Source organism: Mus musculus, chromosome 3 (assembly GCF_000001635.26).
Source record: "Mus musculus strain C57BL/6J chromosome 3, GRCm38.p6 C57BL/6J".
NCBI lineage: Eukaryota > Metazoa > Chordata > Mammalia > Rodentia > Muridae > Mus > Mus musculus.
In genome coordinates this window covers 86,350,643-86,365,357 of record NC_000069.6, presented here as the reverse complement: position 1 = coordinate 86,365,357, position 14,715 = coordinate 86,350,643, and the positions used below count along the sequence as shown (strand labels likewise).

The following is a 14,715-nucleotide window of genomic DNA, read 5'->3' as shown; positions in this document are numbered from 1 at the left end:
TAACTTATTGTGGTGGTTTGAGTAAGTTTGGCTCCCATAGTGCTTGGCCATAGGGATCAGCACTATTGGGAGGTGTGGCCTTCCTGGAGAAGATGTGGCCTTGTTGGAAAAAGTGTCACTGTGGGCTTTGAGGTCTTAAATGCTCAAGCTATGCCCAGTGTGAAACACATGCAACCTCCTCCTTGCTGCCTACGGATTAAGATGTAGACCTCCCAGCTCCTTCTTCAGCACCTAGTCTGCCTGGACGCTGGCATGCTTTCTACCATGATGATAATGGATTAAGCCTCTGAAATTGTATGCCAGCGTGATTTTTTTTTTAATTTTTCATTTATAAGAGTTGCTTTGGTCATGATAGATCTTCACAGCAATGAAACCCTATCTAAGACACTTGTCAAAATGAATTTTCAGGATGTACCACAAATCTACATATTCCTAAAATCAGATTGTGATTCAGCCATTGCCTCACAATGAACTGTTTGTAAAGTCTTATTAAGCTATAATTCACGTGCCATGTAATCCAGGCACAAAGAGCATACAATTAAACGGTTTTCAATATGTTCACTAAGCTCTCCAGCTAGCGTGTTGATGACTATGTCTACGTTAGTGCTATCTACACAGCATAGAAATGAAGATCATCAAGATAAGAAATTATGCATATGCTACCATTAAATTATTAAATATATCTGATAATGAATGGAAAAATGAAGTTTTCATTCTATTCCTTAATTTTAACAGGGGAGAGTGTGAAGGCATCCCCTCACTATCAGAAACTTCGCAGTCAAGCTTCCCACCTTTGGGGACATATCAGAGGTCAGTACATCTGAAGGGTAATGGATAACACTGGTCCTGGGAGAACTACCTCTGTGATTGTGACTTCTCTCCTGGCATTTATACTAAGTATTAATTAGTATACACAAAAAAATAAAATTAATAATTTATTTTTTTAAAGATTTATTTATTATTATAAATAAGTTCACTGTAGCTGTCTTCAGATGCACCAGAAGAGGGCATCAGACCTCATTACGGGTAGTTATGAGCCACCATGTGGTTGCTGAGATTTGAACTCAGGACCTTTGGAAGAGCAGTCAGTGTTCTTACCTATTGAGCCAATTCACCAGCCGCAAAATTAATAATTTCTAAGTCCATAACATGATTCAAATCAGTTCTGAAATGATACTGCTAAAGCTCTGGGCGAGATTAAAATAAAACCCAAAGACACATGATCTAATTAAAAATGTAATAAATAGCCAGGTGGTGGTGGCACACACCTTTAATCCCAGCACTTGGGAGGCAGAGGCAGGTGGATTTCTGAGTTCGAGGCCAGCCTGGTCTACAAAGCAAGTTCCAGGACAGCCAGGGCTGTCCTGTCTGGAAAAAACAAAAAAACAAAAAACAAACAAAAAACAAAACAAAAAAATAATAAATAATATGTGTATGTGGGATGTTTTCTTTTCTTTTCTTTTCTTTTTTTTTTTTTTTTTTTTTTTTGGTTTTTCGAGACAGGGTTTCTCTCTGTAGTCCTGGCTGTCCTGGAACTCACTTTGTAGACCAGGCTGGCCTCGAACTCAGAAATCCGTCTGACTCTACATCCCAAGTGCTGGGATTAAAGGCGAGCGCCACCACGCCCGGCCGGGATGTTTTCATTTTATTGCTTTATCATAAGTTTCAGTGTAAAGACTAAAACCTTCAGGAGAAGAGATCTTTAGCCCACTATGCTCATCCTGTTAACATAAATCTGACCTAGGCAAGTACATTCTACATTGTGAACAAAGAACCTAAAAATTTCAACTTAACACTCTTCAGTGGGAATTAGCTAGGTAAAAACAAAAGATTTTGCATCCTTTTTTAAAAAAGAAAAAAGGTGTAAAAGCATAGAGCCCACTTTTTTAATCCTGCCTCCCAGACTCATTGTTTTCCCTCTTGTGCTGGGATTCCCACCCACAATCTTGCACAGACTAAGCACCAGGTCGAGCACTGAGCTATACCCTAAGCCTTAAGCTTCTACTTAAAAAATGAACTCAAAATCTCTCTTAATGTTTAAGAAGCAAGTAATTATCTGAAGTTTGAATGATGTCAATTTTAACTAAAACATTTCCCTTCTTGTCATAAAGAATGCAGAAGGCAGAGAACCAGCTACACCAGCTTTTCTAAATGTCAATGAAAACAGAGATTAAAGTGCAGTTTACTCACAGACTTTCTTTAGGAGCTCACTAACGTCAGTGAACATTTAGAATACTCAGCATTTGCTATGTTGTGACAGACTCTCTAGGAAGTACTTCCTAAGGTCACACTCACAGCAAGTGAACATCATGTTGATTGGTTGTTAGCTTTTTAAATTGGAGAGTTTGAAGATTTTCTCAAAAATTAATTAGTAACAGCCAACAATAAGGGAATAATACATTCCAGACAAGTTTCAGAATTTTCATTTCAAAACATTATGAATTCAAAACCTTAACACTGCTGCTTAATTTAACATAAAAACGGTTTACTGAAGAAAAAAAACTTTTTTGACAGAGTACTTTAGTCCCTAAGGATTCAGTTGAAAACACAGACCAGCCCTTGAACTTTATCAAGATAAATCCCTGGCATCCATTAATCGCCAGCGAGGATCTTCAAATTAGATAAGAGCAGGAATCTTGGCATGGGAATAAGCACAAACACCTTCCCTTTCCCCGAGACTGAAGCTGGCAGCCTTTCAGCAAGGGCTCACTCACGGAGCTGTTACTCTAAACTTCCCAGCTATTGCTTGGGAGTTGATAATTCTTAAGATATGAGGAGAGTTCTGATTTCTGGCTCAGCATTCCTGAGATAAATACATGATCAGAGGGATGCTTTGAAATTCCCAAAGACACTCCATTGCCCTATGGCTGCAAAAAAAAAAAAAAAAAAAAAAAAAAAAAGTCTTTCAAAAGGTGTCTCGTGCTAAGAAAAAAGACAGGGGAGGGAAGAGATAGAACAGTTTGTACTCCATCAGATAATATGTTAAATGCATACCAGACATGTTAAGTTCCACAGAATATCCAGAAAAAATGCTACCACCTAAATTACTGGTTTTTACTTTAACAAACTTTTTAAATGCATTACCTAAGCAGGAATCCCTAAGTAAATGCATAATTTCATTTAAGGTATTGAGAAAAAAGATTTAATTTCAACATTATTGAAAAGAAAAATGCCAAAATAAAACACTTTGGTCATTCATAAAATTTTTTAAGTATATTAATAAGACAGCCAATTAAAGTATTTAGCCACCCAACTATTTCTTATTATAAAAACTAGCACAAATTTAAGTTAAATTTAATCTGGGCACAGTAGCTTACACCCATAATCCCAGCCTTGACCAAGTCAAAAGTACTACCATTGACGTTCAAGCACCTATGGTACAAAATCTTGTGAGCTGTGGAATCTGGTGCCAGCCTGGAAAAGATACTATTTACAAAAGATGGAGAAATAGAGGACAAGGACTAAACTAACTGAAAATATGTTATTATGTAATCTAATATGTAGAGGTCTCTAATATTAGAAGCCATAATAAACAGAAAACCTTAAGTCCACAAATGAATGAACAGAAAATCTGATAAAGTGATGAATTGTATAGCCTCTATTCACAAAGAATTCCATAACAGTAGAGAGATTTGTTATATACAACTGTATTCACTGGCCAGAGTAAGCCACAGTAAGACAAAACCATACGTACACCACTGGACAAGAGGCAAGAAGCTATTGCTTCTGTAATATGTCTGCCAAAAATGTACTAATGTCAATCTAATTCTAAGGCAACATTAGATAACTATAAACTAAGGAAGATTCAAAGACTTGAGTGACATAATCTCACACTAGATCGTTTGACTTGGGACTGTCAGTGACTCCTAATTCTCTGCAGTGTGGGTGAAGAAGACCTGAAGAGGTGGTGAACAGCACTGCTCCTGTGAACACCAGAGCTCAGATCCCAGCACCTATGTCAGCTGGCTCGGAACTTCAGCTGCAGTGGATCCTGACAATCATGGGTACATATCCACACACAGACCTACATAATTTAAATAAATGAATCCGGGCAGTGAGGCACAAAAACCATCAATGCAGGAAGGCTGCTTGCTGGGAAGAAGGGGTTGAATGGGAGCTAGATGCCAAGACGAGGAAAATAAGGCAGGAATGATCAAAGTGCATTATATATTCATGAAAAATTATGAAAGAATAAGTAAAAATAAGTAAATAGGCTTAAAGAAATTTAAATAATGTATTTAGTATTTTAAATTTTAGACAGCATTATGTCACTTTAATTTTCTTATTTAAAGATAAGAGTATATTTATATAGAAAAAACAGAATGTATTAAAACATATCTAAATATATTAACAACTTAATATCTCAAGAAAAATAAAATTTTGTAGTAGGAACTTTTCTGTAGATGTTTGTTTCCAGATAAAAATACTAATTTTTAAAAGTATTCATTCAATAACTGTATGTTGGAAGTAGAACAAAAGAAAACTTTATAAAATACAAAGACAACACCCAGGTAGACTACCAATAGACAGACTGGTAGTAGAGCACCTGCCTAGCAACGCTGAAGGGCCTTGGACAGCATCCTGAGCAACATACATAAGCTGGTTAGTTAGATAAGAGACAAATCTATTAAAAACAACAGCAACAACAACAGTGACAGAAAACACAAACCCTTAGCGCTACATAATCAACAAGATTCTGTAGTTAGCTTTCTCAAACTTCCCAGGTTAAGAACACATGGACACCTGTTGAAATCTTATATCTACTGGTATCTAGATTCCAACCTTTTTTTTTTTTAATAAAGGCTGACAAAATATTGGTAGGAGGAACTGATGGATAACCATTGTAAGTTCAAGTAGTATCTGAGGGGTACCCCCAAAAAAAAAAAAAAAAAAAAAAAAGAGGGAGGGAGGGAAAGAAGGAGGGAGAGAGAGAGAGAGGGAGGGAAAGAAATGGCATTTTTACATGCAATGTGCTAATGCCCTACTAAAAATATACCTAAAGTAATATCAGTGGTATATAAAATGTTAATAAATAAAAGTATTGTACAAACACGCAACAAAACTACCCTTATATTTTTTATAAATTGGAACAAAACATAGACTTTCATACTGAATTTCTGTTTACCTTTACAATTTGCAAACATAAGCATACCAAAATGAAGGGCTATTTACATACCTGTCAAAGGATCTGAACTGCATGGGTGGGTCAACAGACAGATCTCCAAGAGCACCAAGGCAGGCTGGGGGCAGAAGGGCTGGATCCACTGTGACTCCATCTGCTGGCATATTCACCAAGCTCCGGAGAATGTCCTTCACGTTGACATTTTTTGAAACTGGGACTGATGGTGTCACCTTCCTGTCCAACTCGTTTCCTCCATCAATTCTTGTTTCCTGAGATTTATTGACTTCCAAAGAAAGAGTGCACAGCACCTCGCTGATGGCATCTGGCCCCGCGCTGACACCCAGAGGCGCCGCTGGAGAAGCGACAGACAGACCGCTTCCTAAGCCAGAGGCTGTTTCCTCACCAAGGCCTGAGTCCCTCCTGCGAGTGCATGAGGTGCCTTCCAATGATTCTTCCACCGACGACAGAGTTAAAGAACTAAATTCTGCTGGTGTGTTTTCTGCATCTTAACCAAAAACAAAAGAGTAAATTAAAAAATCAAGAACTAACTTTTAAAGGTATATTAAAGTCCCAGTAGCCATCCAGGATTTTGTGTCACGTTCTCTCAAAATCAAAAACTATTACATAAACTTTAAAATATGAGGGCATGCACCTCATAACTAAAATAGATGATAAAATAAATAAATAATAACTACCTGTATCAGCCTTCAGAAGTAATTGTAACATAAGCATGGATTATAAAACATACTTGAATGCCAACAGTGCATAAAGTAAAAACTTCTACTCACAAACAGTTTCCACTGCTGATAAAAAATGGTCAACCTCTCTCATATGCAGAATAAATCAATACCATTGATGACCTAGCTCAACAAGGAGCACACCCGTCCCTGCTAAGACAGGTCCACATATCCAAGGATTGCTATTAAACCAAGAAAGACCTTGAACTTCTGATTTTATTCACTCCACCCCTCAAGTACGAAGATTACAGCTATGTGCCACCACGACCAGATGATGAGGGGCTGGGGAAATCAAACTCAGGGCTTCATACATGCTAGGCAAGCACTATACCAACTGAGCTAAATCCTCAGCGCAAGCAACCCCATGCTGCTGTGTACCACTGCTCTCTGATCAAGCGAACTCCCAATCATTCGAACCAAGATGTTCTTTTTAAGTTCACCAAAAATCTACACCTTGCCAAATTTAATGATCAGTCCTCTAATAGCACTTGACAGTAAAGCAAGCTGCTGGATGTCCTCTGCACTTTGATAATTCTTTTTCCCTTGACTCCTAGGTTTTTTCCTTATATCACTCCACCAATGGTTGCTCAGTAATGTCTTCAACTTCCTCCCTGATTTATTAGGTTCAAGGAACTTAGAAGTCAATCCTTGAGCCTTTCAGTCCTTGGTTTCTCTCGTTACCTCTAACTACATCTATTTTCCCTTAGTGATTCCACCCGTCTCCACAACCACAACTCCATCCTACACACAAAAGGAGCAATATAAATACAATATTACACATATATATAATATATTGACTGTTATTTCACTGCTTTACCTATATCTGTATGCCAAAATATCTAAAGCAAATGGTTGAAAACTGAAATATTTCACCTTTGACCTACTCTAGTTATCTTATAGTAATCATTGAATACTTTTTCTTTTTAAAATACCCACACTAATATTCAGAAATGTTGTTCTTGTCACCCAAATATATCCAGAATCTGTCTGCCTCTAGATATGTGTGGTTACAACAACCCTAGCCCATCAGGTCATCACATCAAGTGAATTACTGGTGGTGGAAGGCAATTGCTTTAATGATCCTACAGACTCACACCTCCTGGTATTTAAGAAATCCTTCAATCTGAGCTAGTTCAGTAGAATAATAGTTAACCAGTAGAACTGAATCTGAAGTAATAGTTAGTTCCAAAGCTGTGTTTTAATAAGACCTGCCAGACTTGACTTTACCAGAATCCAAATCAGCTCTGTTAGGAAATTTAGCAGACTTCCACTTTAATGAGAAAGACTACATAGAAATAGAAAAGTCTTTCAAAGTAATGGGAGAAAACAAAGAATTAAGACTTTCCCCCAACATAACACTGCTGCACTCAGCCAACCCCCACCCAGAACCCTCCCAGCCGAGGCACTAGACAGCATCTTAAGGAAACATCTGAGCAGGGGTGAGCCTTCCCACCATGTCATTCACATGACACCCACAGAAATCATGAATTATGAAGATTGTTGTAGTTTAAACTTCTAAGTGTCAATTTACTATGTCACGTGGCAGCACAGAACTGGACACTCCTTTTTCTTCTCTGAGATGTATTCTCAACACAGAATTCAAAGTGTTACTTAATTTTTAAATTTTATTTATTATTATCGTTGTTGTGTCTCTATTCATAATGCACACTGATACACACACACACACACACACACTGGAATCATAGTGCACACATGCTATGGGGCACATGTGGGAGACAGAGTGAAACATACAGAGTAAGCTCTCCTTCCATTGTGGATTCTGGAGTACTGAACTCAGATCATCAGGGTTGCGTGGCAAATGCTTTTATCAGCTATGCACTGGCCCCAGAGTGTTATTTTTAAAATACATGTCAGTAATAACTCTGCACTCAACACTCCAACGACTGCTCATTTCTCTTAAAGAAAAGCCCATAAAGCATCTCTCCTGTCGTGCCTGACATTTTATTCAGGATCCCTTTCATTGCCTTCTAAAGTGTCATAAAATTTGTCTATTAAAAAATATTTTCTGTCTCCTCCTACCAGAGATAAGCTCCAAGAAGGTGGAGTCTTTTCCTTCCTGTGTGTTCAAACCTACATGAATGCAGCAATCTAATTATGTACTCAATTAAAACCAACAGGGACAGGGTTGCCCCTTTCCTCAGCACAGCTAGTTCTATAACTATGAAAGCTGTTTATCTAAGTATATACCTATAACTGAAAGCTCTTTTTCGGTTGTTTGGTTGATTGGTTTTTGTCAATCAGGCAGGATTTCTTTTTCCGTGTAGCCCTGGCTGTCTTGGAACTCAAGAGGTTGGCCTCAAACTCAGAGATCCACCTGCCTCTGAGTGCTGGGATTAAAGGCATACACCACCACTGCCTAGCTAAAAGCTACTTTTAAAACTATAGTGATCACTATTAATTGTTTAAACAATTTCCTGGAAGTTTGCTGTAAAAGACTGAACAACAAACACATCAAACACAAAAGTAAAAACTTTGTACTCTTTACTTATTAGGACTAACACTTTCTCATCTTTAAATTAGATAGACCACTTACAGTATAAAACTCATTAGCAATTGAAATGATTATACAACATGTAAATTGAAGTTATTAGTAAACATAGTTAAAATATTTTGCTCTTAGTAAATGTAATACTATGGTCTCACTTTACACAGAGTTTCCAGAATCAGTGTCTTAACCAGGTAAGGCTTTATTTGAACTTTCAGTACCAGAGAATAAAACATGGAGACTTACCAGGAAGTGATGCATTCCCATTATCACTACTAGTTTCCTTAAGAGACTGACTGTGTCTTTCATCTTGGGGTTCCAAAATGTCTCTGTACTTTGAGACCATCAGAACAGAGATAAAGTACACAACAGCCAAAGCCAAGAATTGAGCTTGCTTGCTGTCCTCCTGAAGAAAAAGAAAAGCAACTGTTCATGCCACTATTTACATTTTAATCTTATTTCATATTATAACATCTAAATATAAAAGATGTTCACAAATTTTTCAATGTGCACAGAAAATAATGTATTATTTGCATAGTAAGTTATTACTAAATGTAACAATTTTAAAATAAATTTGAGCAAGGTTAAACATATTCTTTGCAGTAGTAACAAATGAAAATATACACAAACACAGAATCAGAAAATCCAATTCAACTTTAAAAATAATCAATCTTAAGAAACATGCAGGACCACACTTTAAAAGGCAACTCAGATAGTAATTATCACAACACAATAAATTTAATAATATTCCAGCAATGATGCATTATGATACCCAGCATGTCCAGAGCAAAAATCCAGGAGAAAAGAGCAAAGCTATCACAGAGAAAGAGGGATGGAAAGTGAACCTCCAGAATATTCTAAATATCACAGACAAACACAAGCCAGGACTAAATACAAACCAATTTCCTCAAAGAAAAAGTACAAACTAAACTGAGACATAGATGTAGCCACCCTAGCTCTACAGACGACCTGCACGCGACTATCAATGACCTCTGTATCCTGTGCTAAACAATGCTACACACACACATCATGTCTGGTAATGTCTCAGAAAAGGTTTAACTTAATTATTTTAAATTTAAAAATATCAAATATGCCTATCAAACCTAAAATTACAAGCATCTCGAGTATTTGGCACATTTCTGAGGCTGAAGATTTCTCCCAGCAACTTGGCACTTACCCTAGGCCTTTGGCTTTGTTGCAGAGAAAATAGATGGAAACTTAAAGGACAATTGTCACCTACTGTTCTCATACAGGAAATTCTCAAAAGATAAAAAATTAAATAAAAAAATATTGACTACTGTCAGAAATTCTAGACATAAGTTTAGAAAAAAATTAGATATCAAACTGACCATTAACAGGTCTGTTTGAATTAACTCTTAGACACATTTCCAGTATTTCTAGCAATCTATTACATTTCGTAGATTTGCAAGTATGGGAATCTTAGTCTTGGTAGAAAAGATAAATGTACATTTTTTCCTTTACTCTTAAACATCCCTTTCCTGTCACATATTATAACTACTGACGATGTAACCATTAGGCAAATTTACGTGGTTTTCTTAGTCAGTTATTGATTACTTAGGCCTTACTAAATCTTTATTCATCCCATCAAATTACCAAAGTCCTTAACTCCCTTCCTCTGCCTCTTTCTACTATGTGCCATCTAGCACAGAAAAAAATCTAACGTTGCCATCTTCCTCACGGGTCTATAAATGAGATAAGACAGACACTGCATCTGCCACTGTGCTGTTCAGTCAGTATTCAGAAATCACTGTGTGGTGACAATACTCCAAATCACAAACCTGTACTTAGACATAGGCAAGAACACAAGAGGGCACTAAAATACCAGAGAAAGAGAAAGAACAAAGAAAAATGATGCTCATAAAACTTCATATGATGTACATATTTAAAGTACCTAATACAAAATATACAGTAAGCATTCAACAAGTACTTAGTAAAAATAATATTTGCAATAGTACGGAGATTGCAAATTACTCTATTTTAAGATTTGTATTTTATAAGACTTTAAAATCTTTAACATCAAAATCTGCTAAAAAAAATTATCTTCATCTTTAAAAAGTTAAAAAGACAGCAAGACATGTGACTATAGTCATAGCTCTGAAGAGGCAGGAGCAACCGAGGAGTTGAAAGCCAGCCTGAGCTACATAAAACCATACCTGAAAAATAATTCACAAATAAAAGTTTAAAATACCACAATGGACCAAACATTTCATTGTGTATCTATTAATATATTTTAACAAATCCTTGATGGAGAAAGAAGCCATAAATATTCAGTAAAATTCAGTTTTAGATGATAGTACATTAAGTGAAAAGATTCTGGAGGCACGACTACAGGGTTTGAACCCTGACTGTCATTTACTAGCAACAACGTTTGGCCAGATGAGTTGAGTACAATGGAAGTTTTTGGATTTGCTGAGACATGAAAGAACAGGTGGTGCCCAGTGTCCCAGTACAGTGCTCTTTCACTCTGACAGCTTAGCTCTATTCACTCAGATAACCCCTCTCACCATTCTAAGACTGTAAGGTCAGTTCCAAGAAACCTGGCTTCGAGGCCTGCCTGTTGAACCCAGGATTTCATTTCACAGAACTGTTCTACTTCAAGTGCTTCAGGCTCAACAGGAAGCATGTACCAGCTAAGAGAATACCTGAAAGAAAGATTTTCACTTACGATGTCTCTGAAAACAACTGCTCGAAGCCGATTAATGTCCATGTCTTGCAGGAGCCTGTCAAGATCTCTTACCGGAGATATACCACCAGTCACAATGTCTACTGGGCTCTGTTTGAGATAAAATAATAATAATACACACTCACACATTAAACAATTTTTAAAAAATATTGAACACAGTAAACCATCAGAAAAGAATGGCATAACATGCTTTCTCCCAGTTTTTTCGCATAAGTCTCCTTTCCTTGCAGGAGCTGAATATGGAGGGCAGAGACTCATGTGGGGAAAACTGGCATCTCTGAATGAGAAAATATCATAGTCGCAAGAGAAAGAGTAAGTACGGGCAAATATTTACCGTGTATTTAAACACAACATTTCCATGTTATGCTGACAGAAGAAAGTGGCTATTTTAGAACCCATGTCAGGCTTATTTAGCTTTATGTTAAAATGAGCAAGCTATTTAGGATCTTAATTGTGGAATATAAATATAGAATCAATTATTCCATATCTTACCTTTGCTGCAGATTTCCCCATGGGAATCAGGCTATGTATTGTTTTCGAGCTCTTTGCTGTATCTCCTCTGGCTTTCAGCTGTGAATGTTGCTGACACTCTAAGCAATTCCTTACAGCTACTGCACACACTATAACATATTTTAAGGAAAAGAAAAGAAAATTATATTTAAGGTCACAGCACAGATATGAATCACTTTCACTCTACAATTCCTGTTACACTTCATTCAAAATAGATTACCTTGAGTAAATTCCTAAAATGTCCCTAGATTATCACCTAGTGTTTATTGACTAATTTTCTTCTCTCTTATGGTTAAGATTTGGGAGAGCAGCTCACTAGCACTGCTGAGACTTTGGATTTGATCCCTATCTTCAGCAGTGACGTTTGGTAGATATGCCTGTAATTCCAGCACTAGGGAGGAGGAGGAGGCATGAGGATCACACGTTCAAATGCCGTCTTCAACTACACACCAAGTTCAAAGCCAACCTCATCTTCATTGAATCCTGTTTCACACAATGTCCTCCAGCCCCCTCAAGAATGGTCTAGTGAGTTCTGCTGAACAGAAATCGCTTCAGGAATGGTGGGCTTCTCTTGCTGTACTTCAAATGACTGAACCGAGAGCCTCACGGTGCTAGGCAACTACTCAACCACTGCAGTACACAGCCGCTTCAGTTTAGAAATCCTAATAGGTTTAAAGATGCAGCAGTCCTACACAGATAAATCTATATTTAGATTTCAACTGCATTAATTATAGTCTTCAATTTGAGATCAATTTCCTAATTTTTTGATCTACAATTTCCTCATGGACAACAGAACAAAACAGTTGTTATTGCAATATAAATATCAACACTAAGGACAGAAGTTAAAAATGATAGCTTCTATTTTATAATGCACAATATGAGCTTTTTAAATAATTTCTACATATTGGTACACTAACTCCTTTAGAACATTATAAATCATTTAAAAGCTATGGTCAATGGCATTTTAAGTGAATATTGTAATGGTATAAAATTCAGTTATGGATATTTACTACTTTACAGTACTTATTCTTGATAAATGTAGGGAAATGTTTCACTAATTGACTGCTGCTGCTGCTATGTTTACAGATTACTGTCTTCATAAAGCCAAGGTTCCTAAGGGTTTGCTTGCATTTCTTGGATCCTCTTTGCCACTATCTCTTCTCCATAGCATGTCACATAACTGAATCTCAATAGTTACACCCAGACAGGAAACCTCAAGCAAAGAACAAGGGTTTACTTCATCTAATGAAACCTTAGCAGTGAGTTGTTGAACAGTCGTTCTATGTTTGTTTGCTTTCACTTAAATAAGAACTGTTCCCAGAAGAACTGAGATTCAATGGTTTTGTTAAATACTTTAATAAAGTATGCCACCTTATTGGAATCAATGTGTACTTGAATGATGTCCACTGAGAACCTTCCTACTGAAATGTGTTTGGCAGAGAAAAGGATCAGCATTTCACGGTATGCGGGAGACAAGATGAATAGACATGCTAAGAAGATCTTCTAATGATTTATAATATCTAAAAAGCTCTATTTTAGCTCAAACAGAAATTAAGAAAAAAGGGTGACTGTTAGTCAGAATCACCTTAGCAGCATGCTCACTGATTATGCCCACCTCATGACCGAACTTGCTAGTAACTACTATGTGCACGAAAATGCAGGCACATGGCAACATGATAAGCATATACCTCCCCAAAATAAGTAAAAATTTACTGTAATGGGTAGATAACTGAAAATGTTAAAGAAAATTCTTAATTAATGGCTTGTACCCAATCGGAGACACTGTCGCAGAATTCCTCCAGATGACATATTTTTTTCAGCTTCAATTTCAGTAAAACCAAGAGAACTTGCAAATATAAGCACATCCACAAGGCTAATTAGCCTCTGAAGAAATGTCACTGAGGCTTCTATTGAAAGGCCTTGAGTAGGCTCAATGTTCTCCAGCTCATGCTGTAAAATATAAGGGTTAGTAATTACATCTACATTCACATTTACCAGATGCATTCCTCTAATTTCTAGATTTTTCAAGTTTAGGCTTTCTGGAAATCTACAACAATAGACTGATTTCTATTTTCATCTAAAAAAAAAAAAAAGAAAGTGGGGGGGAGGGTACGGGGGACTTTTGGGATAGCATTGGAAATGTAATTGAGGAAAATACGTAATAAAAAAATATTAAAAAAAAACTAACAAGGCAATAAGAACACTTCCGTCACATTCTTCACAAGTGAACTCATGTCTAATAAAGTACCATTCTCTATAAGCTTTTCCCTCCTACAACACATCCTAAAATCTTCTCAGGTAAATACAGAAGCTTTGTTTTTATTACACCAGTTATTATGTATAGAACCCACTGTACAACGCTGTAATCATTGAGGACACACAACATTCATGTTTCCACACCGACTGTAGAGTGAAGTCTTACTGTGGCCGAGGTAGCAGCTGAGAGTAATGGCAGTATACCCCCACAAGCCATGACCATATTGTCCATCACTTGAGAGATGAGATGAATTGTGTTGTGCACAAAGATGACATTATCACTGCTATTCACGAAGTCCATAACTGTCTTTGTTGAATGGCTGTCCAAAGATAAATTATGTTTACTGATGAAGCTGAGGAAAGGAAATCACAGTATACCATATACCTGCTTAAGGAGAGGCAGGAAATGCAGCAGATACTGAGGTGCACACTTTCTCAGAACAAGCAAACCACTCTGTCAGAAGTCACTGTCTATGCACAAGCATAGAGCCTCCGCTAAAGCCAACTCTACTCATTATACACTTGGATTAAAGAGTTGAGTGAAATTATGCTTATTAAGAAATCACAGCAAAAATTAGAAGGCAAACAGCACTACATGGGCTATTTAAAATAAATTTTTACTAATACTTTCTTGCATAGTACCACTCTTAAATGTGGTAAGAGTAACTTACAAACAAAAATCAACAAATTGGATTCTTTTAAAATTATAAATCACACAATATAAAATGATAGAACATATATAGATTATTTGTTTTAAATATATGAACAATGCTATACATAAATATCAACTACATTTTGGCATTTACAATAATAAGCGCCATTGGAATACCTACCTTCTAGCTAATTCTATAAATACTATAACAAACCTCGAGCAATTTTT

The 14,715-nt window shown here is 36.7% G+C and overlaps 1 protein-coding gene, 1 long non-coding RNA gene and 1 other non-coding gene across 11 annotated transcripts in view; 1 reads left to right on the top strand and 2 right to left on the bottom strand.

Annotated features, from left to right (window-relative positions):
• The window catches only part of Lrba (LPS-responsive beige-like anchor), a 559,239-nt gene that overhangs the window by 417,337 nt on the left and 127,187 nt on the right, over nt 1-14,715 (bottom strand). For all 9 annotated transcript variants that reach the window (XM_006502347.4, XM_006502349.4, XM_006502350.4 and 6 more), the window contains exons 25-30: nt 14,002-14,155; nt 13,349-13,529; nt 11,562-11,689; nt 11,052-11,159; nt 8,612-8,771; nt 5,177-5,627 (exon numbers count right to left, since the gene is read on the bottom strand). In XM_006502347.4, the coding sequence (XP_006502410.1) occupies nt 5,177-5,627; nt 8,612-8,771; nt 11,052-11,159; nt 11,562-11,689; nt 13,349-13,529; nt 14,002-14,155 (1,182 nt within the window). The remainder of the gene's footprint in view (nt 1-5,176; nt 5,628-8,611; nt 8,772-11,051; nt 11,160-11,561; nt 11,690-13,348; nt 13,530-14,001; nt 14,156-14,715) is intronic.
• On the bottom strand, nt 733-901 carry Gm23850. Its single transcript, XR_003954838.1, has one exon. It is a non-coding gene; the product is annotated as a U1 spliceosomal RNA (small nuclear RNA).
• Gm40083 lies at nt 2,921-12,333 on the top strand. The gene is made up of 3 exons (XR_867409.2): nt 2,921-4,004; nt 11,300-11,381; nt 11,877-12,333. It is a non-coding gene; the product is annotated as a predicted gene, 40083 (long non-coding RNA).